This window comes from Pelophylax lessonae, assembly GCF_965119305.1.
Source record: "Pelophylax lessonae genome assembly, chromosome: 2".
NCBI lineage: Eukaryota > Metazoa > Chordata > Amphibia > Anura > Ranidae > Pelophylax > Pelophylax lessonae.
The window spans coordinates 160,460,537-160,480,853 of NC_138769.1; the positions used below are offsets into that span (position 1 = coordinate 160,460,537).

Below are 20,317 nucleotides of genomic sequence, written 5' to 3' on the forward strand. Positions count from 1 at the left end.
GGCTTACTGAGGGGTCTGTACTGGGAGGAGGGGCTTAGTAAGTGGTCTGTACTAGGTGGGAGGGCTTACTGAGGGGTCTGCACTGGGAGGGGGAGGCTTACCAAGTGGTCTGTACTAGGTGGGAGGGCTTACTGAGGGGTCTGCACTGGGAGGGGGGGCTTACTAAGTGGTCTGTACTAGGTGGGAGGGCTTACTGAGGGGTCTGTACTGGGAGGAGGGGCTTACTAAGTGGGAGGACTTACTGAGGGGTCTGCACTGGGAGGGGGGCTTACTAAGTGGTCTGTACTAGGTCAGAGGGCTTACTGAGGGGTCTGTACTGGGAGGAGGGGCTTAGTAAGTGGTCTGTACTAGGTGGGAGGGCTTACTGAGGGGTCTGTACTGGGAGGAGGGGCTTAGTAAGTGGTCTGTACTAGGTGGGAGGGCTTACTGAGGGGTCTGCACTGGGAGGGGGAGGCTTACCAAGTGGTCTGTACTAGGTGGGAGGGCTTACTGAGGGGTCTGCACTGGGAGGGGGGGCTTACTAAGTGGTCTGTACTAGGTGGGAGGGCTTACTGAGGGGTCTGTACTGGGAGGGGGGCTTACTAAGTTGTCTGTACTAGGTGGGAGGGCTTACTGTGGGGTCTGTACTGGGAGGGGGGCTTACCAAGTGGTCTGTACTAGGTGGGAGGCTTACTAAGTTGTCTGTACTAGGTCGGAGGGCTTACTGAGGGGTCTACACTGGGAGGGGGCTTACTGAGGGGTCTGTATTAATTACAGGATTAATTAGCTAATCAAAAAAACTCAATTAAGCAAAAAAAAAAAAAAAAATAAATAAAAATCATTGTTAGATTAGTCGACTAATCGTAAAAATAAAATCGATAGATTAGTCGACAGACAAATTAATCTTTAGTTGCAGCCCTAGTCCACACCCTACTGCATGAAGGCCAAAACCCTCGCCACTGAAAAAGAGCGAGGATGAAACCCTTGCGACTCACACCAGGCAATATACACCTTCCAGGTACGATGGTAAATCTTTCTGGGAGGTAGCCTTCAGCAAGGTAGGAATGACAGTATCTGAGAGACCTCTGTCTCTCAACACCTGTCTTTCAACAGCCACGCCATTAAAGCCAGAGAAGAGACTTACAGCAGGATGGAAGATCGGCCCTTGAGACAGTAGATCTTCTCTCAGAGGAAGCCGCCATGGAGGCTCGACAACCATATGCACGAGGTCAGTGTACCAGGACCAACGAGGCCAGTCTGGTGACGCCAACCTGCGGAGGAACCTGGATAACAGTTGAATCGGAGGGAAGGCATAAATCAGCTGAAACCGGTGAAGGCATAAATCAGCTGATACCGGTGCCAGGGCACCACCAACGCGTCCATGGCATCCGCCAGAGGATCACCGGCCCTGGCCTCGAATCTTCCCACCTTTTTGTTGAGACAGGACGCAAACAGATCCACATCTGGAGTCCCCCACCGGGTACACAGGAGGCGAAATACCTCTGAATACAGGGACCACTCCCCCTGATCCAAGGACTGACGACTCAGTCTGCCTGCCAGTTTTCCACTCCCGGAATGTGAACAGCAGAAATCGCTGGAACGTGTGCCTCGGCCCAAGACAGGATCTCTGCCACCTCCTTGGCCTCCCAGGCACTTGTTGCCCCCTTGATGATTGATGTAAGCCACAGCTATGGCATTGTTTGTCTGAACATGAACCGGGCTTCTGTGCAGCCGAGTCGACCAATGCAACAGGCATAGTTCGATTGCTCGAAGCTCCAAGACGTTTATCCGGGAGGAGGATTCCTCCGCCGACCATGTCCCTTGGGGCACATGGTGTCCAGAACTCAACCCCAGCCCGTCAGGCTGGCATCCATGGCGATTACTGTCCACAACAGAGGCAGAAAGGACTTGCCTTGGGCCAGAATGGGTGACAGGAGCCACCACAAAAGTTTCGTCCTTGTGAGGCGGCTCAAACATATCCTGTCCAACGACTGAGGATCCTTGTTCCACTTGGCAAGAATCTCTGCTCAGTTCCACACGAGAACTCTGCAAGCAAACGGGATGGCTTCAAAGGCCGAGACCATCAGCCCCAGGGACCTCATGCAGGCCCGTAGAGAGGAGATCGCTGTCCCTGGAGGGACCTGATCTCGCCCTTTAAAGTCCAAAGTTCGTCCTCCAGAAGAACCTTTTGCCTGGGCGGACTCCAGGACCATTCCCAGGTAACACAGGCGGACTGACGGGGTCAGTGCTGACTTCTGGAAAATTGATGGTCCACCCAACTCCTGGAGCGTCTGAACCGTGACAGTCAGATCGCTTGACAGAGTGGCACACTAACTCGCCCTCAACAGGTCGTTCAGATAACCGAGGACCACAATCCCCCTTTTGCACAGCAAAGCCAGCACCGGGGCAAAAACCTTGGTGAACACCCTGGGAGCCAAAGCTAGACCAAAGGGTAATGCCACAAATTGAAAAATGGTCCTCTGCCACCACAAAAACGGAGGAACCGTTGATGACCCTTGTAGATAGGGATGTGCAGATACACATCCTTTAGGTCGATGGAGGCCAGAAAATCTCCTTGATTTAAAGACGCCACCACCGACCGGAACCTCTGCAACCGCACAAAGCAGTTCAGGGACTGAGGTCCAGAATCAGACGCACCTTGCCCTCCTTTCTGGGCATCGTGAACAGGTTGGAATAGAACTCGCAAAACCTGTCCCGCTGAGGGACTGGTATAACAACTCCTTGGGCAAGAAGATCTTGCACAACCCCCTTGAGATCTCGTAAATGATCGGGAGACAGACGGGAGATTTGATGGAAAGAACCTGTCTGCAGGGCGAGATTGAAACTCGATCTTGTACCCTGAGCGAATCAATTTGTGAACCCACCTGTCCTGGATTTGGGACAACCAGGGTTCCCAAAAGCAAAGCAGATGTCCCCTACCCCTGAAACGTGTAAAGGCGTCCCTTCAGGCTGAGGAAGACGGGGCCGCCGCACCGGACTTGGGCTTCCCAGACTGATTTCTTGGAGGTCTTGAAGGATTTACCTTTTTCCTGTGCCCGAGGCATGAAAGAACTCCCGATGAGCCTTGAAAGAAGGACCCCGAGCACAGGGTGATTTGCCTTTTGCGGTTTGGGGCAAAAAAAAAAAAGAGTACTCCCCCCCCCCCCCGTGAGACCCTTGACCATTTCATCCAAGGGATCTCCAAAAATCCAGTCCCCCAAATAAGGGACATCAGACAGTCTTTTTGGAGGCATGGTCAGCCTATCAGCTCTTCAACCAAACCATGCGGCGGAGTGCGACCCCAACCGCAGATAAACTTGTGACCAGAGGCCGTGTCACACAGGTATACCAAGGCCTGGGCCGTTTGGTCCGCCAGGTCAAGAACAGTCGGAGGGACCGACTCCACCACCAAGTTGCGCCTAAGCCCCTTGAACCATTCCATAACCGTCTTGAGCAGAGGGCCGCCACCAAATATATGTGGCGGGAAAGCGTCTCCACGCGCCTGTCCATCGAGTCTCTGAACACCGGGGAATCCTCTACGGGCATCATCGTGGATTTATTCAACCTGGAAACCGTGTGTTCCATCTTAGGTGACACCCTCCGCAAAGGGATAGCGGCATTGAAACCACTTAGGCACCACCAGCGTGTGCTTAATACAACGCCACTGTTCGTTCACGATTTCGTGAAACTCCTCCAGACAGGGGAAAACCTGACCCGACTTCCGGGCTTTGTGGGACCTGAAGGAAACCCGCTTACATGACTGGGCGGGCTCATCATCAATATGTAAAGTCTCCCTGACGGAGTGAATAAGTGCTTCAACCAGAGCGCGTTCCCACGCCGCAGTGGAGGAGCACTCCTACTTCCCTTCTGAGTGTAAGGACTGGGACCCCTCAGGGGGGACATTATCCGTGGAAACCAAAATCAAGCTCCGAGTCAGAAGACAGAGGGCATCGGCCGTTTTGAAAAGTACTTTGAGACATCAGCAGATCAACCTTTGACGCCAAAGTCGCAAGAGCAGCAGATAGAGGCAATGGAAGTTGCTTCAGAGTTCCCGAAACACCAACCAGGTCTGTGGGGAATTTGGTATCCTGGGACTCCCATTTTTATGTGTAATTTTGGACACTGGCCCTTTAAATCAGCGATTTCCGTGGTCCGCACCAAAAACCTGCACCGCCGGAGTCCCCCTTTAGATATAGAAACAGGAAAAACAGTTCTGAGAAATGCCTAAAAAACTGGAAGAAACAGCCCCCACAGAGTAATGTTACCAGACCGCTCTCACGTTCTACTGCAGGAAAAGGGAAGCCAAAAGGAAGTGACCTCATCCACTAGAGGCCGATACAGCACCCTGAGCCACTGAAAAATGGATGCCATTGAAGTCAATTGGGAAAAAGCACCAGAAAAATGGCTACTGCCCTTACTAGGCGGCTGCCCACATCCAAGATGGCGCTGGGACCAGCACCAAACAGCACAAAATGGCTGCTGCCCTCACAGGGAGTCAGCCAGGCTGCCCTCACCCAAAATGGCAGCCGAAACAAACGGCGCCAATTTGTCAGGAACCCAGGATCTGGCCACCACGGGAATCCACCAGGAGGACCCCCAGGACAAGGTAGAAATCCCCCCCCCCCATGTAGCGTTTACCGCAAAGTGCCCCAAAAGGGACAGGGACCGTCCAGGGGGGGATATTACAGAGACCACATGTTCTGCCTTCCCCATGGAGTGTTTCCACATAATAGCATCACTCGCCATACCTCGGACTCCGCTCCCATACGGACCACCTCCCACCCTGAGTGGGGGTGCCATCAGCCAAGGGTGGATGCTGCAACAGAGAGTTCCAGAGTTGAGACGTCCCGGGGGAAGAAAGGCTCTCCACAGGCTCGTCCCTATCCACAGGGGCACCGCTCGCTGGTCAGGCTGGGACACCATAAGGATCTATATTATCCAGTGCAAGGCCCTGCCCAGAGGATGCATAGGAGGACCCCCCTGACTAACTAGCGATAGTGAGCGAGGAACATAAAACCAAAAATTTTCAAAGAAAGAAAAAAAAAAAAAAAAAAAAAAAAACTGAGACCGGAGTCCCAGCTGGGAAACCTAGACCTACTCCTGAAACTAGGCTGCAAGAAACTGAAAAGCAGCACTGAGTGGCTCAGGGCAATGTCTGAGGGACAGCCCCCGAGGTGTGTCTTTGTGTAAAGCTTTTTGCCAAGTCTTTTCACTGCCTAGCCTGCTCCTGCAGAGGGCGCCATTACCCAATGGTGAAGGACATCTGAACGGGCTGCGACTAAGGACGCAAGAGAAATTTTTTTTTTTTTTGGGAAGGTTATATAGCAGAAAGTAAAAAATTGTTTTTTTTTCTATTTTTTTTCTAGAGTTGTCGCTCTTTGTTTATAGCAAAAAAAAAAAAATAAATAAATGTACAGGTGATCAAATACCACCAAAAGAAATTAATTTAGGGGGAGACGGGGGGGGGGTGGGAGACCTTAAAGTTTTATAAGAGTACAGCGTCGCGTCAGTTAAAGTAACGCAGCGCCGTATCGCAAAAAATGGCCTTGTCATTAAGGGGTGAAAACCTTCCGGTCCAGAAGTAGGTAATCTGTACTGCCAATTCAACTCAAGCAACAGATAGGCTTTAAACTCCCATCCCCAGCAGCATATGCTTACCCCCCCAGTTCAACACCTAGAAACCAAACAGCACTGTTCATAGCCCTGTGTAGGCTACAACTCTGGTGATTCATAGCGCACACAGGTCTGTTTTGACACTAGCAGCTGAACAGTGGCAGTGGGGAGCGCAAGGAAGGCAAAGGCAACTAAATATGTTTGCAGAGATCGGCATTTGAATACTGGCTCTGCATGTGCAATACCACAGCTTCGCTTTAAGAGTGCATTTATTAAAAACACGAAGAGTTAGTTAGACCCCACCTAAACATTTTCTGAAGGCAGAGGCCCTGAAGAACAAAATGATTCATGTCCCACAATATTTGCGCAACCATTTTTTAAACGCAAATTTTAAGAAGAAAAAAATAGAATATAGCATACAATATTATATAATATATTAATTTTAGTGCACACAATACCCAAATGATTGGTTAAAAAAAAAAAAACTAATTATACTGCCTCAATACCATACACAAGGCTCAAAACTGCACACATCGCAGAAAAGGCGACAAAATATGGTACCTAAAATTTTTCAGATGCTTTAAAAAGTTTTCAGTTTATCAGTATGGAGTTCATCATGAATGAAGACCCTAGAATTACTGCTCTCACTGACATTTGTGCCGATACCTCATGTGTGCTGCAATTAGGGCCGCAACGATTATTTTCATAATCGATTAGTTGGCCAATTGTTTAATCGGATAAGAACCTTAAAAGTGTGGCGTTTAATTTGGACAAGTTAAAAAAAAAAAAAAGGCAATTATCTACATGCAGTGGTAAATCTAACTATATGGTTAGGGAGCAAAATCTTGAATCCACTATAATACTATATCTCTTATGTCTGTTCTCAGAGGTTGAATCTGGTAAATCAGATTTAAAAGATCAAATTTTTTATTTCAGGAAAAAAAAATAAAATTCAAGACTGTTTTTTGCCGATTGTCAGAACTGTAATACATTCTGTATGACAAGACTCCCTTGTCATAGGCAGGTGACCTGATAAAAGCTCCCTGCGTCTGCTGTCACTTATGCTGGCCATACAAAAACAATGTGTTCCTTCAAAAATAAATAAAATGTCATTTTAAGAATGTTTGATTTTCTAATCGCTAGTGGGGTCAAATCAGCATTGGTTTATGACCCACAGTGGATGGGGAAAATTTGAAGGAGCACAATAGAAAAAAATTATTGGTCAAAGGAATTTTCAGACAGTATGTGGTTTTCATTCAGAAATTACATTCATTTTAAAACAATGTTAAAATCAAGTGAAATTTTCAAAACTACATTTTCATTTAGCATTGAATGTACAAAGAATTTTATATGAATATTCTCATCCAAAAATCAATGTGTATGGCCAACATAAAGCTCAGTTCACACCTATGCAGTTTGCTTTTGATCCGTTTCTGCTGTGTTTTTGCAAACGCGATTTTGCGTTTTGCATTTTTAGGCTTTTAGCCGATTTGTTGGGCAGATTAAAAAAACGCAAATCGTGAAAAAAAAATGTACTACATGCTTTTCTGCAGCTTCTCCATGGAAATGATCATTTTAAATTTACTGCAAAAAGCTACCTTTAAAAAGTAGTTGTAATGCTTTATATACCTCCAGTCTATCAGCCTCTATCTTCTCTGAGTTTAGATGCCGATCTTCCCTGCACAGTTTTTTACGTTTTTTTTTTTTTTTTTTTTTTTAAAAACAAACATGTTATACTTGCCTGCTCTGTGTAATGGTTTTGCACAGAGCAGCCCTAATTCTCCTCTTCTGGGGTCCCCAACCGACGCTTCTGGCTCTTGTCTTCAGAGTGCCCCAAAAAGTATAGTATAGAGTGCCCCTATAGCAAGGTAAAAAAAAAAAAAAAAAAAGCTTCTGCCTTTAGAACCACTCACTTCCCGTCAAGGACTACATGTCCCATGAGGCATTGCTCCTCACACTCACATGTTCTCAGGCACCTACTGACATGTATGGATGGTGTACTGAGCTGTAATTCCTGATATGTAAACAAATAATGCATTCTGTATGCAGGCCAACTAATCGATTTATAAAAATAGTTGTCAACTATTTTTATAATCGATTAGATATCGAGTTTCGGCCCTAGCTACAATTTCTATTTACACACATGCGGGATCTATGCACTCTTTAGCATGTAGGCACGGAGGACTTTTGTAATTTACAAATTTAAAATGTTTTCATGTTATCACAAGGGGACTAGCAAACACCTGCATTGGGCATGTACTCTTTTTGCTATTAAGGCTCTATTAGGCCCCAATGTTTACCCTACCTTCCAATACCCTCCAATGCAGCTAATCAAGCAGAGATCAAACTTGATTCGTTGCTTTCCTAGCTGTAGCAGGAAGAACAGCAGCTGAAGCCGGAAGTGATTAATTGCGGGTTCATCAATCAAAAGAGGAGATTTCGGAACAGATATTTTGTAATGTATGTAAATTGTATAATGTATTCATCTTTGAGAGTGGGTGGAAGGTTAATTTATGTACATATGTAGCATGTCGGTGGTGGGGTTTTACACACTGCCACTACAGCTGCCAGACTGTAAATCTGAAAAGCTGGCCATCGGCTCACTCAAACACATCGTAACTGCCGGTCCTTTGAACCCCAGAGGTCTCATTAAAACAGAACCTGTCCTATGTGATGAATAAAAGTTTAGCAAACGGCCTGCTATAGGGGCACACAGAAGAAAAAGGAGTAGCAGAGAGCCAGCAGGGGACCTCAGAAAGGGAGGTTCTAGGATGCACCAAGCAATACCAAAAATTTCCCCTCCCAATACGGAGGTAACCTCATTTTCAGTCTTATCAGGACAATTGATAGATATATATTTAATAGAATATATATATATATATATATATATATATATATATATATATATATATATATATATATATATATATATATATATATAATATATTTATATATACTTTCTGCAGGGAGCTACTCAACCTCTAAACCCCACTATTGAAAACTCACTTTGTCTGTGCGTGTGCAGAAGACTGGGCATGGAAGGAAGAGTTTCTGGGATCAGATGGAAACAATTTAACCACTTCCCAGCCAGCCAATGTGGGTACCAAATGGGAGCCTCCTTGTTCCAGGAAAATATACCCACAACATCCTTTCAGAAGTACACCTCCAAGTGCAATCTGACCGCTGTGTTATCGGACACAGTGGATCACGAATTGATTAGGCTGCTGTGTGAGCAGCCCTGGTACCATGTGATTGTTGAGACCAATCTCAGCTGTTACAGTATTAAGTCATTCATGATGCCTTGTTTAGTACTGTGTGATCTCCAACTGGTCACAGTGATCACAGGGTATCAAGACCAATCTCAGCGGCCCTGTAACATGTGATAGCTGTGACCATCAAAGCAGTAAACAAAGGTTTCATTCAAAAAAACCTTTAAAGTGTTAGTGATTATCACTGTAATAAGCAATCACTAACGAACAATCAGTGGGAAAACAATCTCTGATCATCGTAGAGTGACCTCCATCTAGGATTAAGCCCCAAAAGGGGTGACATGTCAAGAGTTCTCTACAGGTGGAAAAAAGCAGTTCAAGCCATCTTTTACTCATTTTATTCACATTCAACAGGGGCTGTGTGTCTGTGCAGCCTGCCACTATTTTTGAAGTCTACTAGAGCCTAACAAGCTGATCTGGTGTCTTACACATGCCAAACCAACTGATGCAGGTTTTAGGAGTATGAGGTACCATTTTATTGTTTTGGCCTACAGCTGTATCAATAGTTATCCTTTATTGAAAACCTATTTAAAATCCTAAATCCATATTTGTCCTTTGCATTGTAGTTCAAATATTCAACAGTCATTACTGTACACATTGTATACAACCTTAAAAAAAAAAAAAATATATTCTTACTTTCTCTCAGAGCACTTAAGCTGTCTCGGCGGGTAGTCTCTTCCTTCATCTGGTTATCTTCTGCCACTTGGCTGGAGTTTTCCTTGTCACTGGATGGAGAATCACAAGACCCAGCCTTCTTTTCTGCTCCAGTCTCATCTTGTTCAAGAGGATGCATCTTTACTATTTTACCACGCAAGTATTTTTCCGGCCCAACCTGAAATAGAAACTCTGTTACAGAACACCTCCAGGTTTCCATATTGCATTGACTTTTACACAAAGTTACAGCACTGAAGTTTGAAAAGGAAAGGTCATTTTTAAAGGCAATAAATTAAAATATGCCTTGTGAAGCAATTGTATAGGCTATATAAAAATGTATATTCCCTGCATTAAAAAGGTGAAGAAAAAAAAAAAAAAAAAAAAAAAACACTTCACTCCTGGATCAATCTAGTGCTGTGCCCAGGTGCAGTCTTCTCCCCTCTCCCCCTCTTCACTCCTGCTGCTGTCAGTCAAATTCAGTGAGGGAGCAGGAGGTGGAGCCGAGCCGCACTGTTAATATATGCACACAGCCCAAGCTTTGGATGCCCCTATAAAAAGCAGCTTGCTATATTGGCAGATACAAAAGAGCCATGCGCGCTGGTGGGGGATCCCAGGGTGGTTTGGGGCAACACTGTGCAATGCCATTACAAGAGCAGATAAGTATATGTTTGTTATTTTTAGAGAAAAGAAAAAACCTTTACAATCATTTTACTCATTTTTTTCCACCAAAGTGGAGTTACTCTTTAGGCTTTTGGGCTTCGCATAAGCGAAGGCAATACAATATCCTCATTGAGCTGGAAAGTCGAGAACACCTTGGGGAGAAAAGACTGATTGGGTCGCAGAACCACTTTATCCCTATGAATCACAAGAGAAGGCGAACGGCAAGACAGAGCCGCCAATTCACTCTGCGAGCAGATGTGATAGCTACCAGAAAAGCAACTTTCTGGGACAACACAGGCAGAGGAATGTCTCGGATGTTCTCAAAGGGAGGCCGTTGTAACACGGACAACACCAAATTTAGGTCCCAGGGAGGCAAAGGAGTCTTCCTCGGGGGAGCCAGATGCCTCACCCCTTGGATAAAGGTTAAAATCAAAGAATTAGTCGCCAAGGAATGCTGGAATAGAATGGCTAAGGCCGACAACTGACCCTTTATTGTGGTCAGCGCCAAACACTGATCCACACCTTCCTGTAGTAAAGCCAAAACCCTCGCCAGCAAGAGAGTGGGGATGGAACCCTTGCGACTCACACCAGGCAATATAAGCTTTCCAGGTGAGATGATAAATTTTCCTAGAGGCAGCTTTCTGACCCTTCAATAAGGCAGGAATGACAGCATTTGGAAGACCCCCATCTCTCAAAACCTGGCTTTCAACAGCCACGCTGTCAAAGCCAGAGACTAACGCAGGATGGAAGATCGGCCCTTGAGACAGAAGATCGTCTTCCAGCGGAAGCCGCCAGGGAGGCTCGACGACCATCTGCATGATGTCCGCGTACCAAGATCGACGCGTCCAGTCTGGGGCTACCAGAATGACCTACATCTGTTCCGACACCAACCTGCGGAGGAATCTGGATAACAGTTGAATCGGAGGGAAAGCATAAATCGGCCCGACACCGGTGCCAGGGCACCACCAACGCGTCCCATGGCGTCCGCCAGGGGATCGTGGGTTCTGGCCACGAACCTTCCCACCTTCTTGAAACGGGACGCGAACAAGTCCACGTCCAGAGACCCCCACCAGGCACACAGGAGGCGAAACACCTCCGGATGTAGGGATCATTCTCCCTGGTCCATGGTCTAGCGACTCGGATAGTCCGCCTGCCAGTTCTCCACACCTGCAATGTGAACGGCCGAAATCACCGGAAAGTGCATCTTGGCCCAAGCTAGGATCTCAAGAAACAAAGAGGAGAAGCGCTCTAAGTGCAGACAGTTTATTATAGTATACAAGACAATGTATGTGGTAACTCACAAGATATGAATGAAAGTCGAGCTGTGTAACACCATTAGATCTTGAAACATCCTCTGGGGGGAGGGGGGTGTGTGAACCATCCACTCCAAGGCGCCGTCCGTGACTGAGTCAGTGTTTGATCGGAGGAAAGAAAGCCGGCTGCCTCCCGCCTGAGTGCACGATAAGCGGTCAGATGGAGATGACCGGCGGCTATAAGATTCCGTGGGTGGATGGGCGCTCTCCCGTCACCAGGGGTGGTGTACTCCAACAGCGAAAAAAACGGCAGGCACGACGCGTTTCTGAGCATGCGCGGGGTCAGTTTACCCGGCGCGCTCTTTCTTCAGAGCACCTGAAGAAAGAGCGCGCCGGGTAAACTGACCCCGCGCATGCTCAGAAACGCGTCGTGCCTGCCGTTTTTTTCGCTGTTGGAGTACACCACCCCTGGTGACGGGAGAGCGCCCATCCACCCACGGAATCTTATAGCCGCCGGTCATCTCCATCTGACCGCTTATCGTGCACTCAGGCGGGAGGCAGCCGGCTTTCTTTCCTCCGATCAAACACTGACTCAGTCACGGACGGCGCCTTGGAGTGGATGGTTCACACACCCCCCTCCCCCCAGAGGATGTTTCAAGATCTAATGGTGTTACACAGCTCGACTTTCATTCATATCTTGTGAGTTACCACATACATTGTCTTGTATACTATAATAAACTGTCTGCACTTAGAGCGCTTCTCCTCTTTGTTTCTTTTGCTCATACAGAATTTCCTCTTGGTCTGTGGAAGAGCGGCTCAGTGCATATGGACTATCCTCCCTTGACAACACGCTGACCCCATACAATACAGTAATTTCCTTTCATTAGTTTCATTTATTGTCCAGTCCTTTGTTTCCTTTTTTGTCCTTCCCCCCCCCCCCCCTCCCCTCCTTGTTTTGCATTTGATCTATCACACACATCTCCTGTGTTGGAGGTCTTTAGCGCTCTGGTCATACATATATACACTTGTTCTCTGAGAGGTCTCCTTAGAGCTGCTTGACCGATCCAACACATGACATGGATGTGCTGACAGATAAATCATATGTTTTTTTAGGACACCATATATGATGTATATGTGGCATTCTACATTGTATATTGAGTGTTGTATTTCCATATCATCTATTTACCATCCTTTGTATTAACTACTGTTGTATAGCTATTGACAGAACACTTTGTCCACATACTTCTAGGGTGGAATCTGTCTCTGTTGGCTTGTCACCACCCATTCATGTGTTAGCAGCACCTGTTCCACCCCCCGGTTTTTTCTTTCCAGTTTATCCTCAGTTGTGCATTTATATACACTTTATTTTCGATCATTTTCTCCTCATTTGACCAGAATTGTGCGATTATGGATCTTATTAGTGATGTTGAGTCACATAAATACGATATTCTAGACACACTATACTCCATCTTTTCAATAGATCTGTTTTCTGAAGACCCCATCAGAAAACGATCGGATCGTTATGCATTATGCGGTATGTTTAAAAAATTGGAGAGACTCATGCATTCAGCCAATACCCAGTGGTGGGATGAATTTTTTCTGAACAAATATCAGCCAAAATTTCCCCTAGGGGACTTAGGATCACACAAACTTGTTCTTTTCTGGATCCTGCCCACTTAAAAGAGTGGCGGGGCATTGCAGAGTTCTGCACAACCAAGTGGTTAGGGCTTCTTGCCACTCAGCGACATATCAAATATGATTCGCTTGTACATAATATACAAATTTTGATACAGGATATTGAAGACTTTCATATCCATATCCCTCTTGGGTGGCTAGACACCCTTAAAAGGAACACAAAAAGAAAAGAGGACCAGCTCATACACACAAAATTAGACAAATTCAGGAGAGATTTAGACGATTACAGTAATGATAAGGTATTTTTATGGAAACAGAATCACCACATACCTCCACTGATGTCTCTAGAGGTCCACCCAGTCTCACCCATCAGGGCTCCACCCCCTCGTAGGGCAGGCCACCCACCGCCTATCTTTAGATATGGACCAACACCTACAGCTAGGAACCAGACCTTTAAGGGAGATAGAGCTGGTGGTCTACAGAATAAGAGAAACCCCCCCTCCAGTCGTCCAACCAACAAATCATCCAACAAATCATATGAGTATATTAACACTAATAAGAAAAATATAGAGGTAGTAAACAAAACTGAGAATACTTCCGCCATTTGCAACAACACCACAAACGATAGGCCCTCTAGTAGCTCTAACCTCCCAGTTATCACTGGGGAGGTTATGAGCCTCTCACCAGCCCAGATCCCTTCTAGTGCCAATCAGCCAGAGGGTATGAGTCCTCTCATGGCCAGTCAGGTAATAGTCACCCCCAGATCGCTTGAAGGCAGTGAAGAAATATCCTTCCCTGTTATGATTAATGAACTTGAGACGGCTCCCCTTATATCAGCTTCCCCCCCCCCTGTGTCTTTTTTAGAGGGGGGTCCACTGACCAAAATCAGAAAGAAAAAAAGAAAACTATTAGACGAGGATGTAGAGGAGGTAAGCGATTTATCAAAAACAAACATCAAACAGCGGAGACTATTAAGATCTTCAATTTGTCCTCTGTCCCATTAAATCAATATGACCTATCTCTCCTACATAAAGGCTTAAGTTTTGCTCCCACCTCCTTTCCCAACTCCTTTCAATTATTTCGAGACCTGAACAAATTCATACGGAATCTCACATTAAAACGCTATTTTAATATAAAGTCCAAACAAGCTGACAATACCCCCCTCATGGACAAAGTGGAAAGTAATGTATCCACTTCCATAGAGGAATCCATCCCTGGAAGTCCTTTTAGCACCTATGATCCCTGTGAGAGTGAAGATTTGGATCTGGATATGCTGCTACTCACACAGCATCTCCCAGAGTCGCCACGCTTTGTCCATACTGACTTACGCCCTAAATCTGTTTTTTACCCTACCCGCTCAAAAGGCCCATATCTAGAGTCTTTTTATAGGACGGTTTTTAAAGAGCACCTGAAGAAAGCGCGCGCCGGGTAAACTGACCCCGCGCATGCTCAGAAACGCGTCGTGCCTGCCGTTTTTTTCGCTGTTGGAGTACACCACCCCTGGTGACGGGAGAGCGCCCATCCACCCACGGAATCTTATAGCCGCCGGTCATCTCCATCTGACCGCTTATCGTGCACTCAGGCGGGAGGCAGCCGGCTTTCTTTCCTCCGATCAAACACCGACTCAGTCACGGACGGCGCCTTGGAGTGGATGGTTCACACACCCCCCTCCCCCCAGAGGATGTTTCAAGATCTAATGGTGTTACACAGCTCGACTTTCATTCATATCTTGTGAGTTACCACATACATTGTCTTGTATACTATAATAAACTGTCTGCACTTAGAGCGCTTCTCCTCTTTGTTTCTTTTGCTCATACAGAATTTCCTCTTGGTCTGTGGAAGAGCGGCTCAGTGCATATGGACTATCCTCCCTTGACAACACGCTGACCCCATACAATACAGTAATTTCCTTTCATTAGTTTCATTTATTGTCCAGTCCTTTGTTTCCTTTTTTGTCCTTCCCCCCCCCCCCTCCTTGTTTTGCATTTGATCTATCACACACATCTCCTGTGTTGGAGGTCTTTAGCGCTCTGGTCATACATATATACAAGCTAGGATCTCGGCCACTTCCGTGGCCGCCCGGGCACTTTTGGTGCCCCCTTGGTGATTGTCAGTCTGTATCCGAACCGGCAACCCTGAAGCCTAGTTGACCAACGGAACAGGCAGAATTTGATTGCTCGGAGCTTCAAGACGTTTATCAGTAAGGAGGCCTCCTCTGTCGACCACATCCCCTGGGCACAAAGTGTGCCCAGAACTGCACCCCAGCCAGATAGGCTGGCATCCGTGGTGAGCACTGTCCACAGCAGAGGCCAGAAGGACTTGCCTTGTGTCAGAGTTAGTGACCGGAGCCACCACAAAAGATCCGATCTTGCTAGGTTGCTCAGAGAAATCCTTCTGTCCAAAGACTGGAGGCGTTCTGTCCCACCTGGCCAGGATCTCTGCTCAATTTCACACGAGAACTCTGCAAGCAAACGGGACGGCTTCGAAGGCCAAAAGCATCAGACCCAGGGACCGCATACAGGCTCGCAAGGAGGAGAGATCGTTGTCCCTGAGGGACCTGATCTCCTCCCGCAGGGTCCGGAGTTTGTCCTCCTGAAGGAAAACTCGTGCCTGATCTGAGTCCAGGACCATCCCTATGTACTGAAGGCGAACCGACGGAGTGAGTGCCGACTTTTGAAAATTGATGGTCCAACCCAACTCCTGGAGCGTCTGAACCGTTACGGACAGATCGCTTGTAAAGTTGCAAACAAGCTCGACGTTAACAGGAGGTCATCCAGATAACCGAGGACCGCAATCCCCCTTAAAACGCAGCAAAGCCAGCACTGTAGCCAAAACCTTTGTGAATATCCTGGGAGCCGAAGCATGACCCAAGGGCAACGCCACAAGCTGGTTATGCTCCTCTGCCACCGCGCAGCAGAGATATCGCTGATGACCCTCGTAGATAGAGATGTGCAGTTACGCATCCTTTAAATCGATGGAGGCCAGGAAGTCCCCTGGACTCAACGACGCCACCGACCTGATGGATTCCATCCGGAACTTCTGTACCCGCACAAAGCAGTTCAGAGATGTTCGGTCCAAAATTGGACGCACTTTACCCTCTTCTCTGGGCACCGGTTTAACAGGTTGGAATAAAAACTGTGAAACCTGTCCCGTGAAGGCACTGGCACAATGACTCCTTGGGCAAGAAGATCTTGCACTGCCCCCATGAGATCTCAAACGATCAGGAGTCAGATGGAGATTTGATGGGAAAAACCTGTCTGCAGGGCAAGATCGAAACTAGATCTTGTACCCTGAACGAATCAGCTCGTGAACCCACCTGTCCTGAATTCTGGACAACCAGGGTTCCTGAAAGCAATGCAGACGTCCCACCCCACCCCTAAAACGGGTGAGGGCGTCCCTTCAGGAAGAGGTGGGCTGGGCCGCCTAACCGGCCTTTGGCTTACCCGACCACAGCATCTTGTGACCACTGGAAGGTTTGAAGGAATTTCCTTTATCCTGTGCCCCGAAGGCACGAAAGGACCCACGTTGCGTGCCACAGAGGAGGACGATTCCTCCTCCATCTCAGAAGGTGAGGACAGGGACCCCTCCGGGGGGACGTTGCCCGTGGCAACCAAATCAGGCCCCGAGTCAGAGGACTGGGAGGGCACAGGACGTTTGAGAAGTGCGTTCCCACATCAGCAGATCCGCTTTGGACGCCGAAGTCGCAAGAGCAGCAGATGAGGCCATGGAAGGGGATTCAGGAGTACCCGAAGCCACAACCAAGTCTGTGGGGAATTTGTTATCCTGGGAGTCCATAATTGCAATGTAAAATTAATGGGACGCTGGCCCTTTAAAAAACGGCAGTTCCCGCGGACCCCCACCGCCACTTGCACTACTTGGAAGAGCCCCTTCAGAAAAGGCAATAGCCACAAGAGAAAACAGTTTTACCACGAAAATGCCTGAGAAAACAGTAAAAATCCCCCCACAGTGTCAGTACTTGCCACACGCTGCTCAGTGAAGAAATGGAAGGAAGGGAGGAAGTGACCTCGCGCCTATGCCTGCCCTGAGCCACAAAAAAATGGTGCCTAATGAAAGTCAAATGGGAGAAATCACAGGCAAGATGGCCGCCGCCCTTACTAGGCATTTGCCCACAGCCAAGATGGAGCCCGTTCAGCGCCAGGACAAGGACCTAAAATGGCTGCTGCCCATACACTGAGCCCAGACAACCTGCCCTTATCCAAGATGGCGGCTGCGCCAAATACAGTGCATACACACAATCTGAAAAGGGGTAGGAGAAGAAAAGCAGCACCACCTCAGTGTAGATTAAAAGGTTATTTATTACATAAAAACAATGTAGTAAGTCACACAGAGGAAATGGTTGATCAGCAAATGGTGATGGTTCCATCTGCAGCACTGTAGGGATGTTAGGGAAGTAAACTGTGGCGGCCGTGGTCCTGGCTGTGGAGTCCGACACTTCCTGTGTTTCTGGCAGCGTTCAGTATCCAGGCTTACATCCAATAGTGGCAGGGGGGTGCTCGCGTTCGGAGCATGCGTGCTCCTTCCTCAGGCGATGCCGATTTATGTGTCAGACTGGGAGTTTTATAGCTGAGGGACTCAGGGGGCGGGAGCTTGTGTACTTCCCCCAACATCCCTACAGTGTTGCAGATGAACCATCACCATTTGCTGATCAACTATTTCCTCTGTGTGAGTTACTACATTGTTTTTATGGAATAACCTTTTAATCTACATTGAGGTTGCGCTGCTTCTCTTCTCCTACCCCTTTTTTGTCTGTTGCAGAGTCTCTCTAGCTCTGTATAAAGCCTGCAGCCACCATCCATTTCCACTAACCCCAGGGATTGAACTATCCTGCATACCTCCTAAAAAGACTACCTAAAGCCACAGTTGAACTTTTTTCATAAGATCGAATGTACTTGACCCACTGGCACAGGTCGGACGTTGTGCATACATACACAATCTGGCCACCAGGGAGAACCCCTTGATGCTATAGAGCCCCCCCATGCCCCCCCCCCCCCCCAGGTACAGCAAGTGCCCGGCACAGCTCCCTCAGCAGGGCCAGGGAGCGAGGGAAACTTACCACGCTGGCTAGAAGGGGGATGTCAGAGACCACCAGCACTGCCATCCCCTAAGAGTGGGCCCACAGAACCCCCCTACAGGTCCTAGTCCCAGAGACAAGGGGGTAGTAGTACTCACCAGTCCAGAAAAAGCGGGCATCGCTCTGATACAGGAGACCTCCCATCCTGAGTGGGGGTGCCATCAGCCAGGGAGGGATGCTGGCAACACGCGGGCGTTCGAGTTGACCCTCTGCGAAGATGGCCCTCTGCAGGCTCGTCCCCATCCCGAGGGGCACTGTGGTTGCGAGGCCTGGGCGCACCAGTGACCAGCGACGCTTGTTGGCAGGCTGGGACTCCATAAGGATCTATATTATCCAGTGCAAGGCCCAGCTCTGCTGTCACTTGTAGTCCTCCAGGAAAAATTCCCTCACTAACTAGCGATAGTAAGAAATAATAAGCTATTTGCAAAAAGAAAAAAAAAAAACATTTTTTTTTTTTTTTTTTCCCTAAAAAGACTCTAGGTCCCAGCAGGGAAGAGCTAGCCTACACCTGACGCTAGGCAGCATAAAACTGAGGAACAGTGATAACTAGATCAGGATAATGGCTGAGAGATGGCCCCCTAGATTAGTGTCTAAGAACAGAAAGTTTATCATTAACCTTTCAAACTGCCTAGCTTGCTCCTGCAGAGGGCACCATTACCCACTAGCGAAGGCTGACTGAACGGGCGGTGACTGTCAGAGAACGTAAGAGAAATCCATTTTCTCTTTCGTCCACCAACGGACGTAGCTGTTGCTTTAAATCATAGATGGATGGGACGTCCAAAAGCAGTAACCACTGAGGGGTGGGGAAAGGACAAACAAAAATGCAATTCCCAAGGCTAACAGCCAACTATATAACATGGAGCCCACCAACTAACAACTGGGGCTCAATTGTAACAAAACCATAAAGGAGAAGGAAAAGTAGACAGTTCCTTAAATAGCAGCCTGCAAACCCTTGCGGCCAAAGGACGCATCCAAGGATGACAACACATCCACTCTGTAAAACTTGGTGAACTTATGTAGACGACCAAGTGGCCCCCTTGCAAACCTGCATTACTGACGCCTGATGGCGGAAAGTCCAAGAGGCACTCAAACGCCAACGTAGAGTGAGCCGTGACAGGGAAAAGGAGGAACCTTGCCCTTAAGAATATGCCTTCACCACCGTCTGTCTGATCCATCGAGAGATGGTCGCCGCACACGCAGCCTGACCCTTACAGGGTCCATTCATATTCACAAACAAGAGTCCGACTTACGAAAGATACACCTGTATCGCCCGGACCACATCAAAGTAATGCAAGGCAATCTCCTTAGGATGTGAAGGTTTCGGACAGAGTGACAGAAGCAAAATGTCTTCATACAGATAGAAGTCTGAAACCACCTTGGGAAGAAATGACAGATTAGGTCGTAACACTGCCTTATCCCTGTAAGGGAGACCTCCTGGGGAGAGCCAAATGGCAAACCCCCTGAAGGAAACGTACGAATCAAAGAGTGCATAGCCAAGGCCGAGATCTGACACTTAAGCGTGCCCAACGCTTAAAAAAAAAAAAGTTGGTCAATCCCTTTTTGTAGAAAGGTCAGGATCCTGCTGATAGCAAAGGATCTAGGATGCAGCTTCAGCGACTCGCACCAAGCAATGTACGCTTTCCACGTAAGATGATAAGTCTTCAGAGAAGTGGACTTCCTAGCCTAGGTAGGGATCACTGAATCGGACAGACCCCTGTCCTTTAACACCCTGCTGTCCAACCAAACTGCTTCAGAGTGTGAATGGTCACCCCTAAATCCCATTCCAATGTCACAGAGAAGATCGTCCAGGTACCTCAGAATCGCTATTCCCCTTTGTCGTAGCAGAGCCAGGATAGGGGCTAAAACCTTGGTGAAGACCCTGGGAGCAGAGGCGAGACCAAACAGTAACGCCACAAATTGAAAATGGTCCTTGCCCACCGCGAAGCGAAGGAATCGATGACCCTGGCAAATAGGGATATGGAGATAGGCATCCTTGATATCGATCGAGGCTCCTGTGCTGTTCCGTCTCCGGCTCCAGCTAAATGGCCACTGGCATTACAGTGATAGGGATACCCGGACTGGCTGCTGAGGCCTGTTAAGGCTGCAGGCCACGGCAAAATGGTGGCTTTGCGCCAATGAGCACGTGTCCTCGGGCCTACCCT

At 47.7% G+C, this 20,317-nt stretch overlaps 1 protein-coding gene across 1 annotated transcript in view; it reads right to left on the reverse strand.

Annotated features, from left to right (window-relative positions):
• Window positions 1-20,317, reverse strand: part of BAZ1B (bromodomain adjacent to zinc finger domain 1B) — a 143,758-nt gene that overhangs the window by 86,324 nt on the left and 37,117 nt on the right. The window contains exon 4 of the mRNA XM_082244972.1: window positions 9,498-9,693. Coding sequence (XP_082101098.1) covers window positions 9,498-9,693 — 196 coding nt within the window. The remainder of the gene's footprint in view (window positions 1-9,497; window positions 9,694-20,317) is intronic.